General features: G+C 54.2%; 4 protein-coding genes across 4 annotated transcripts; all 4 read right to left on the bottom strand.

The window, feature by feature from the left end:
* Positions 1–720: 720 nt before the first annotated feature.
* On the bottom strand, positions 721–2,064 carry CkaCkLH20_10775 (uncharacterized protein; the record flags this gene model as incomplete). Its single annotated transcript, XM_038893489.1, has 4 exons — positions 721–929; positions 983–1,045; positions 1,099–1,867; positions 1,969–2,064. The coding sequence occupies 4 exons, from the start codon at positions 2,062–2,064 to the stop codon at positions 721–723; spliced, it is 1,137 nt and encodes a 378-aa protein (XP_038741302.1).
* A 1,211-nt stretch (positions 2,065–3,275) lies between these two features.
* CkaCkLH20_10774 (uncharacterized protein) lies at positions 3,276–4,283 on the bottom strand (the record flags this gene model as incomplete). The annotated part of the gene is made up of 2 exons (XM_038893488.1): positions 3,276–3,747; positions 4,003–4,283. 2 exons carry the CDS (start codon positions 4,281–4,283, stop codon positions 3,276–3,278), a joined length of 753 nt encoding a protein of 250 aa, XP_038741301.1.
* Positions 4,284–5,942: 1,659 nt separating this feature from the next.
* Positions 5,943–7,297, bottom strand: CkaCkLH20_10773 (MFS monocarboxylate; the record flags this gene model as incomplete). The annotated part of the gene is made up of 2 exons (XM_038893487.1): positions 5,943–7,075; positions 7,141–7,297. The coding sequence occupies 2 exons, from the start codon at positions 7,295–7,297 to the stop codon at positions 5,943–5,945; spliced, it is 1,290 nt and encodes a 429-aa protein (XP_038741300.1).
* A 402-nt stretch (positions 7,298–7,699) lies between these two features.
* On the bottom strand, positions 7,700–9,826 carry CkaCkLH20_10772 (heterokaryon incompatibility protein; the record flags this gene model as incomplete). The annotated part of the gene is made up of 1 exon (XM_038893486.1): positions 7,700–9,826. One exon carries the CDS (start codon positions 9,824–9,826, stop codon positions 7,700–7,702), a length of 2,127 nt encoding a protein of 708 aa, XP_038741299.1.
* Positions 9,827–9,997: the final 171 nt, after the last annotated feature.

Here is a 9,997-nt window from a genome sequence, read left to right as displayed (position 1 = left end):
ACATGTCCTGGAGACGGCTTTCAATCTTGCCAAGCCAAAGGATCACGACTATGAGCCACGATGATATTTTGAGACGGCAAGGGGAGGAAGAGGCAAGAGTTGCCCCGGCAGATCAAGTCGTCGAGGAAAGATGATCACGATCGAGCCCGAACGAGGAAAGATGAATCAATCTTAGCGTTTTCATCTAGCAGGCGATTCATTCCACATGAATGAATCGCCAGGCTGCCCAAGATGCCGGCCAGATCGAAATATGTCTACGACATACATGGCATACTGAGAGAAATCAAGGCGACGGAAACTCCGAATTATACCGTCTTTCACGTTTCGACGAGGAATAACGTTGAGAGCATGTATATTGCGGTCGCTAGCGTATTATTTCAAGACTTGATTAGGTCCTCAAGTATGATTTCTCTACATGTACGCTTTCAGGAATCCAGGAGTCTGCCAAAGTGTATACGTAGTCTGGAAAATGAAGATTTGACACTAGTTTTGCTTCTTTTGTACTTAACCGGGCTACACTTGAGAGAAGATAGTTAGTTGGCGGCCTTTGTCACTGAACTGCATGAAGCTTCAACTCTTCATAGTAGTCAATACCATTTTTGAAGATGGACTCCTTAGTAACGAAGAGTTAATTAAGACTTGCGAGCTACAGCAGACCAATTAAGAACACCTTTTGAATTAATGCTAAAGTAGCGAGTGTTCATAGAAAGAGTAGGCCTTTCAAGCCTCCGGGGCCGGGGCCGGGGCCGCCGGTGGGGCCGCTTCGGGAGCCGGAGCCGGGGCTGCCGGCTGAGCACCTTGCGGCTCCGCAGCTGGGGGCGGAGTGGCTGGCTGACCTTCGGCGGGAGGCGCAGGGGCAGCTTGTTGTTGTCCGCCATTACGCTTGCCCTTTCCTTGTCTTTGCGCGCCACCGGGACTGATATTGATACCTAACGGCCATTAGACAAGACTTCGATTCAGTGGAAGGACAACGTCAGCTTACCAGATTTGCCGCCAACAGAAGTGCTACCATCACTACCCTTGGTGATACCAAGATTTCCGCCAACTAGATCAATCAACAATTAGTCTTCGTCAGTGTCAGGATCATGGGGATCTTACCGTTCTGAACCTGGCCGTCAGCTCCGACAGTGATGCCGGCGTTGTCCTTGAACTGCTCAGACTCTTGAACCGCTTTCGGCTGACCTGCCTCGGCTTTGCCCTCCCCAGCAGGCTTAGCTGCCTCGCCGGCCTGTCCGGGTTGAGCAGCTTGTCCTTCGCCAGCAGGTTTCGCCGCCTCTCCAGCTTGTCCAGGTTGAATAACTTGGCCCTCGCCGGCGGGTTTCGCGGCCTCAGTTCCCGCACCATTTCCCTTGCCCTTCCGTGCAGCCTCCTTCGCAGCCTCCTTGTCCTTCGCGGCCTGGCCTGGGTTTGATCCAAGGCCCTGCTCAGCTTTCGCAGCTTCGCCCGGATTGGCTCCCGGTCCACCTTCTCCCTTGCCTTTCTTGCCGGCTCCCTCGGCGCCTCCGGCTGCCGCTCCCGCTCCTTTCCCGGCGTTGGCAGTACCGTTCTTCTTGCCCTGGTTCGCCTGGTTCAAGAAGGCGTCGAGAGCACTGTTGCCGGTTCCTCCAGGAGGCTTATTACCACCAAGCTGGATGCCTCCGACTGATAGACCGCCGTTGCCCTTGCCTCCGTTGGCCGTCTGGTTGGCTGCAGCTCCAGCTTCTTGACCTTGGCCGCCGCCTTTGCCTTTCCCACCACCGCCGAGCTGCAAACCACCCGGCCCGCCGATGTTGATGCCGCCACCCGAGAAGCTGATCTGCCTCTTTGTTACACTGGGCTTTTGGACATCAGGCCTCACAAGAGCTGCGGCGCGGCCGGCGATGCTGCCCTATTCGTGGTGATATGTATTAGCCAAATGCTCAAGCCTAGAGGTTGGCGATGCATGATGATGTTCAAGCCGTGTCTGGGTGAGGCATGGAGACAACTTACACCAAAGATCTTCAACTGGCTTTCTTGGCGATCATCGCAAAGCCCCCCTTCGCCAAGCGCCAAGAGAGTGACGGCAACAAGAGGAGCGAAACGCATTATCGATCCGACGAATCAGACCTCAAGAATGAGAGTAGGTTCCGAAAAGGCTGTTCGAAATGGAGCCGCACAGCAGCAAAGAAGCGAAATGAACTCGAAGAATTAAAACCGAATATGTTACGAAGCGTCAAGCTTCTGCAATGTCGAAAAGAATGAGAGGCGAGAAGAGGAGGTTGACCGAGCCGAGAAGACGAGATGAAGTGATGAACAGTCCGGGGAAAGAAGAGGGAACCGGCGTGTCAGTCCCACATATTATTCGGGGAACGGCATATAGGATCAGATGTCGTCAGAAACCGCAAGAACATGTTCAGTCTGTCTCCTCAACTACCTGGCTGACGTGGACGTGAATCCGGCCCGGAGAGCGTGACATTGGAGATCTTGAGCCGCATGAAGGTCTCTGCTGCAGGGACTTACCCCGTGCCGGACCCTGCGAGATCTAGACTTTTGAGTGCAGCGCTCTGAATTTTCCCCGAATAACCCCAAAACCCGGCAGGTTGGATCGCCAGAGTCGCGTTGGTAGTTGTTTAACGGCATCAAGAGTCGTCGTAAAACACATGTCAGTGATGCCAAGAGACAAACAAGTCGCAAATAGCCCGGAGCGCATAAGATAGCATTGGTTTTGGGTGACTTCGGACGACGCCGCAAGTGGCTCGTCTGGAGTTGACTTGCAACCGCCTCCACCATCTCGGCACGGCTTGGCGTCACGGAGCTGCGGCAGCGCGGGCTATTATTGGGTTGCCGGGGTGGCCTTGTGTTTACTACGACGGTGTTTTGCAACTCTGCGAGACGGATCGTATGGTCATGGGTTCGTTTGTTGTGAGAGTTAATGTCACCTTCCAATTCATTCATTATCTTCTGTCTTTGATTTCGCTTCGTGAGGCCGTTAGACATTACGAATAGTATAAGTGCGCGCACAGAAGGTGAAAGACACGGGAGACTTAAAACGGAAGTGCTTCAGGGGGGTATTGAAGTGATCTCGGGATCGGCCACACTCCGCCACGCCATGCTTGTTCTCAACTCTTCCGCTCAGTGTTACACCAAACCAAACCAACCCCGTCCAAGAAAGTCTGCCCTGGAAGAGGCAAAACATAAGAAATAAGAAGTCCTCCTTCCCCCAAACGTCCGCTCCGGTTTCCGTTGTTTCGCCACGAGTCTACGTCAAGGCTTCGTTATCGTTGTCGAGATTCCGGGGAATCACGTTGCGTTCGCGCTTAGCAGCCGCAGGCGGTCGGGGCCAGCGACAGAGGCAGGTAAGTAGTCTTGTAGACGGTCGTCACGTCCTCATCGTCGTCGTCGTCGTCGTCGGCGAAGTTGAAGGTGCCCTTGCCAGGGACCTTGGTGACCTCGGGGGCGTTGGGGGCAACGGGGGGCTTTGTCAGAGTCACGGGGTGATGGTAGCCTGAAGACCATCCAATGGTGTCAGGACAAGTGCCATGGAAAACAGTGGTAACTTGGGTGACGACGGCGGGCGTCGGAGTGATTTGCTGGGCCGCCGAGCCCGTCGCCGCCGCGGTGGAGTTTCTGGAAAGGGTCTTGCTCACCGTGACAGTGACGGTGGCCGGCGGCGCGCAGGTGGAGGGCTCGGCCGGGATCGGGGTGGGGTCGGTGCAGTCGTCGCCGGAGATGGCGAACTTGGGCGTCTGCGCGTAGATCACGTAGACGTTGGTTCCGTTGATGGCGTTGCTGTGATTCGGAGGCAAGCGATGTCAGCCCAATCTCTTGTTTTCCGCGCGCAAGTGACAATGAAGATCATGGTAGGCAGGCCCTTGTCTTCCTCTGAGAAATACTCCGCTTTTCATTTAGGATGACGGCCACATGACTCGTCGACCGTCCTCGCTTAATGAGGCGAGCTTTCAGGGGGTGAAGAGCAAAAGCAGACTTGGAGGAAGACGAGAGACGCGTGACAAGATCACGAATGAGAAGAAGAGGGAGGCTCACAATTGGTAGCCACCGGAGCTGATCTCGGAGCAAGGGACCTGGACAGTGGCGGCGCCGGAAGCAGTCTCAATGTTCTGAGCCAAAAGAGTGTAAGAAGGCGGCCAGTTGACAAAGTTCACGAGGTAGACGCTGAAGACGGAGGGGTCCGTGTCGACGGTGTTCCAACTCAGCTCGTAGCTGGAACCCTTGGTGACGGTGGAGTTCAGCGAAGGGCTGGTGAACTCGATGGCGGAAACGGCCAGAGGAGCCGCGAGGGCGAGAGCAGCAGCGAAGAAGCGCATGTTTTCTGTGGAGTTTTCTGATCCGGAATACGATACAAAAGAGTGACTGGGATCGGTGAGGGAACGAAAAGGAACCTGAAAGTCCGAAAGCTCAGAGATGGGGGGATATCGCGAGTATTATGTGCACTTTTTCCCTCCTCCTCCCACTCCTTCTCCTCCTCCTCCTCCTTCGAGGCCGCCTCGAAACCACGCGAGATTAGCAAATTGGCAATAGGCAACAACTGCGCTGGGCCGCAGGAGTAGTGGAGTCATTTCCCCGGGTCCCGAAGCTCTCGGCTCCGTTCAGCCCAGAGTTTGGCATCGAACCACGACTTCGTATTTGGTGTTGAAGCCCTGTTGGACCCAATGACGGTCCATGACGGCGGACTTCGCACTCAAGGAAGAAGAAAAACACGGACACAACTTCTAGGGACGGTTAGATTGCTTCGCGTAGCGTTAATCTTAGCGAGAGATTTAAGCACCTTGCGGCACAGGTTTACCCGATTCCTCTCTCGGCCTTTTACCCCTGATTCTCATGCGGGCAGTTTACTGCGGTCTCAGCCCCTATGTAAGGGACGGTTTGCCCGAACTTCACCGTTAAGGATGGCTTTCGGCCGGTGTATCTGGCGCTCGGCAGGGGCGTTACTCCCGTTATTTTGAGCTTGCGGCTGCTTTTCATGCTGTTCGGTTCCTTCGCACATTTCTTCTAGCGTCTTCAATCCTTCTCCCTCTCTTGACGTTCCTTTTGGCAATAAATCGAGGCATGGCATCGCATCCTGCCGGTTCCTTTGGAAGCGCCGCGACGGCGTGGCGCTCGTAAAGGTCGCCCGACCATGTGGTTGTCATCTAACCACGCCGCACAGCTGCTGGCACACTTGCGCGAAAGCGGCATCGCTCAGGGCATAACAGAGCGCCTCATTTCGACATCCAGCAAACAGAGACGGGCTTGCAGCTGTTTGACTCGACGAACCGGGCAATCAAGGCGCCAAAAGTCCCGCAAAGGAAATTGGGAACGGAGCCCCTGAAGAGTACTGGACGGATGAATGTGGAAGGATTATCGTCGAGAGATTCATGGTGTTTTGCGACTGTGGCCAGCACCAAGAAACAGAGGACATTGAGACCCGCCTGTTGCATTTGCTGTCATTTCGTCCCCTGGGCGCTTCTCGTGGGCGCGTCTCAGCACATCGTCGCGAGTGCGGGGGCCAATTCAATTCGAGGGCCTCTACCCCGGCTCGGCAAGCTGGCCGAGTTGCCGGCGGGATGAAGACCATCCAAATTGATAAAAACAGTCTCGCAAAGCACATGACTTCTTAATCGTGCTTGGAGGCAACCTAAATTCGATTGACAGATGGCAAGACTCCTTTCCGAAATACTGACTTCGCCGATTGGCGCCTCGCCGGTGAGCGGCTCCGGGTCCTCGGGATAAAAGCGGGGTCTTTCCGGGCCTTCGGCCTCCGCGGGATTTTGTCCTTTGCGCTCGACTTTCGATATTCCTGCGGTCAATACTTCACATTGTGAATGAAGATTACATTCGATGCGGATTGCTCGGTGGCTATCGCCGCCCATTATCTTACTCGAAGACGGCATCAACTTCCTGCTATCGACAGTACCCATACGGGACGGGGCAAAACACCACCCCATACGTCTTGACTGCAACGCAGACGATTATCAACCTTACTTCTAGTTTCTTCCTGGCCTCAAAGACCACCCCAATATTCCCAGGGAAGACCCCAACATCATCGAACCGAGATAGATGATCAGACCTTCAAATCTCCCCTGGCCATACCCAGAGCGAACAGGGCCGTTGATCAAGGAAGTACTAATCGGCCCGATCAGGATGTTTCCGATGCCTTTCCCAAACGCCATGAAGCTGTAGACAGGTGCAGGATCCTCCGAAAGCACAGAGCCGAACTTCTGCCAGAGGCAGGGGAAACCGCCAGATGCCACACCGTAGACCAATGCATAGGCGAGTAGAGGAGCCAAAGATCCCGCGTAGCCCCAGAGGAAGAAGCTGGCGATGGCCGATAGAAACGACGACGCGAAGACAAGGACAAGAACGTTGTTGACGCGGTCGGACAAATAGCCGAGCCCGAGTTGTCCGAAAACCATGGCGAGGTTACTCGCAGCGAGTATCATCGCGCCCGCTGTACCAGACAGTCCTAGCGACGTTGCGTAGGTTGGTAGATAAAGCGAAGGGACGTAATATCCGAGGCCTTGCAAGAAGTTGGCGAGGGCAAAGCAGTAGAAGAGAGGCTGTCGGAAGAATCGGATATCCATCTTCCGAAGCGCTCCATGGCCCGAGACCGGCAGTCGTCCTTTGAGAAGTGGGATTACGGGTAGTACGGTGACGAAAACCCCGACAGCTATACCGCGGAGCGTTGTTTGGTAACCGTACTTGGACAGGAGAACCTCCAAGAGAAATGGGAAGCCGACGCCACTGCAACCTGCGCCGGCAGACATGATGCCGAAAGCGAAGCCTCGTCGCTGGACGAACCACTCATTCAACATGCGCAGGACCGGGTAGTAAGCCAAGAGAAAGGCGAAGCCGTACGCGACCCCTTGGGTAGCGATGAGTGCGGGGACCGTCGTGGCGAAAGACGCTGCGACTAGTGATAAGACACAACCAAGCCACCCGACAACTATCATGTGTCGTTGCCATGCTTGGTATCGAGCTACCAGCGGTGTTGCGACGAAACCACCCAGAAAGTAGATGCTGGTTGCGACGGTACCAATAACAGCAATATTGGGATCGTCTTTGAAGTTGGGGTGTTGGGAATAGAACTCTTGAAACACGCCATAGGACAACGGGAAACCTAAGTGACGTGACGCATCTGGTCAGGAGGGCCGTCTTCTCGAATATCCCGAGTTGCACACTTACCCCAGAGGATTGCTTCAACCACGAAAGTACCAATCAAAAACTTCCATGCTTCCGACCCTCCATCTGGAGCAGGCAGTGATTGATGAGAGTTTTCATGGTGTTCTTCTTCGACGGTCGATAGAGCGCCAAGCTCGATTGGTTCTGTGCTGACAGACATCTTGAAGTTCCGTAGGTACAAACGTTACAAGAAGGACAGAGAGCCAGGGGATGAAATTGACATTGAAGAGCAGATTGGAATTGAACAAAATGAAGGTCAGCGTAATCGGAAAAGCACATTATGCTTAGACATCAAGCCACATGGAATGCATTTCCGTTCCCAACCCCGCGAGACGGCCCGAGTCACGAAGTAGGAACGAGTCACTGGGCCGAGTCATCGGATGGGATCCCGGGCCGCGTCCCGGCTCGACTCCGGCCCCGCGCCGATCCCGATCCCGATCCCTGGTCATGAGTCAACCGATTGACGAGTCGCGCACGCAAAAATCGGCTTGCGAAAATAAGCTTAATCACTCGGTCAAAGACTGTTTGAGATCCGAGATCCGAAAACGGGTCTCCTGATATGTTATATCAAAACTACTTCGCGGAATTTGGCTTGGAGCTCATTGGTGAACATCTCCCCGTGCATGATACCATGTACGTACACTTCGCCAACCAAGACATAGCTCCCGGCTTGAGATCTTCGCAATATCAATGGCATCCTCCCGCCTTTCACAAGCCAAATTTCATCACCGATTTGGGCTTCACACGGAGCCAGCCCCAGAAGACCGCTCTGGGTCTTCAATATTTGCCTTCCGGGGGTGACAAAATACACGATCTTGGTGATCGGGTCATCCGCTAGTCGTGATGGAAGGCCCTCTTGAGAAGCTCTGTGCAAAGCTTCGTCCACGGTAATGAAAGGCTGGCTCTTGTCGACGGCGTTAGAATCGTTGTTTTCTGACTGCCTGGGCAATTCCAAATCCTCGTAACTCTTATTCAAGAGCCAATTGTATGTGATACAATCTCGGACCCATCCGTCTTCTCGAGCGTCATAATCTTTCTTGGAAATGGCTCTCGGCCTGATGTCGGCAGTCAACGTCTTCACCACTACTTCAGCGAAGGACTCGTTGCTCATTGCGTAGGACCCTTTGCGGTCGCAGAAGTCAACGATCCAAGAGATGTTCCGTATGATACCCTGATCGTCGTGTTCGAGTTTCCGAAGCAACTCGATGGTGTCGATTTGAATGCCTTCGAGCCTGAGCATGTTCCCATCGACGCGAGCAAATGGAGTTGGCGATTCCGAGATGCTCGAAGTACGTGTTGCGTCGAGAGGACCATACCATCGAGCATGCTTCATCCGTCTCTGGCGCAGTCTTTGAAGCGAGGTGTATTGCTCCGGGCCGTGGAAGGAAAAGTCCGGCACCCAGGAAGGCAGACCTTGACGTCTACCATCCGCAACGCCAGCCAGGCCCAGAACATCCAAGTTAGGCAGATGTGGTATAAGCCAGGATGCGACATCGATGAAGGCCTGGTCAACTGGGACCTCGTAGCTAGGCCTTATCCCAAGCGGGTACTTCGGACCAAGTATCAGAGGCATCAGTCCTAAAGTGCCATAGATATGGTCAACCGGATTTTGAAACTCGTAGAAACGTAGCCTATGGAAGTTGTGAAGGACCTCCGCATGGCGAACATGTTCGTCGGTGACCGCGCCCCAGCGCCTGTTTTGCCAGTCAACCATAGACTTGTTGACGACCTCGGATCGAAAGTCCGGTAAGGATGACGAGACTGGGTTCCACAGGCGTTCGATGGTACCAGGCCGTCGCCTCCATGCAGGCAGGTCTTCGTTCAAACGCTCGTTCAACGTATCTTCCCATCCAACGTCGAGGATAAATGTAGCAAACGCATTGATAGTGGTCCACGAGAACTGACTACTGCCGCATTGGATGATAACCGCGTGCCGGCCTGGAATGGCTGCCTCTTGTACTACCCAGCCGCGAGTGAGCCATCTCTTCCTCGCAAAAAAGGCAAAGAAGTCTGTGTACGACCTGCGCCACCTTTCGCAGGTCTCCGCGCCTACCAATTCCTCGGCATCCGGGCGTCTCATTTCGTGTCCGACTTCTCGGAGCAGTTTGATGACTTGGCTCCGGGTCGGAGATCGCGAGAGATGCAACATCCAAGGCGCGAATTTTCTAATGACCCACTGAACGTTGTCGTTTGGTTGTTTGCTACCGAGCCATGCGATTACGCGGTGTGCAGACTGGTAGATTTCCCCCATGAGGCGTACTTGGTTCGATCTTTCATCGTGATTTGTTTGATCGATGCAGATGGCGTCGATCCAAAAGTTGAATTTTCTCTCGGGAACCGCCAGGCGGCGGGCGAGGGTTGCGGCTTGGGAATGGGCGTGTAATAGTTCAGACCTGGCAACCATCTCCTGGTTTGTGTGCCGTAGAAAGTCGAAGAGAGTCTCACCGACGTGCAAGTCGTGGCCGTCGCATTCGATTTGAAAACAACGCTCCTCATGGTCCGTATCTTCGCTGCCGTCTTCCAGGAAGTCTGGTGAGCCCCATGTGTACGACAAAGCCCAGAAAGGCGGTAAGTCACTCAACGAGTGAGTTGTAAGACGTAGCGAGAACCCATGCTGTGAGGAGGCGTCCCGCACAATGTTGACAAGTCGAATGAATCGTTCCGAAGGGAGCTGTGCGTAGTGATACATCCTTCTCAAAAAGGATGTTCGCTGGAACGGACTGCGCTGAATTGGTCTCGTGATGGAGACCAGCATGAGGACCAAAGGGCGAGAATGTCAACCAGTCAGTCTCACAGACGGCGAAAGCTGGGGATGAAACGGGATGTTTGGCAGCTCGAAAACTCCAGGAAATCTACGCTT

The sequence above is a fragment of the Colletotrichum karsti genome (genome assembly GCF_011947395.1).
Source record: "Colletotrichum karsti strain CkLH20 chromosome Unknown Scaffold42, whole genome shotgun sequence".
NCBI classification, from domain to species: Eukaryota; Fungi; Ascomycota; class Sordariomycetes; order Glomerellales; family Glomerellaceae; genus Colletotrichum; species Colletotrichum karsti.
Note: the sequence above shows the minus strand (reverse complement) of the source record. Positions and strands in the feature narration are given on the sequence as shown.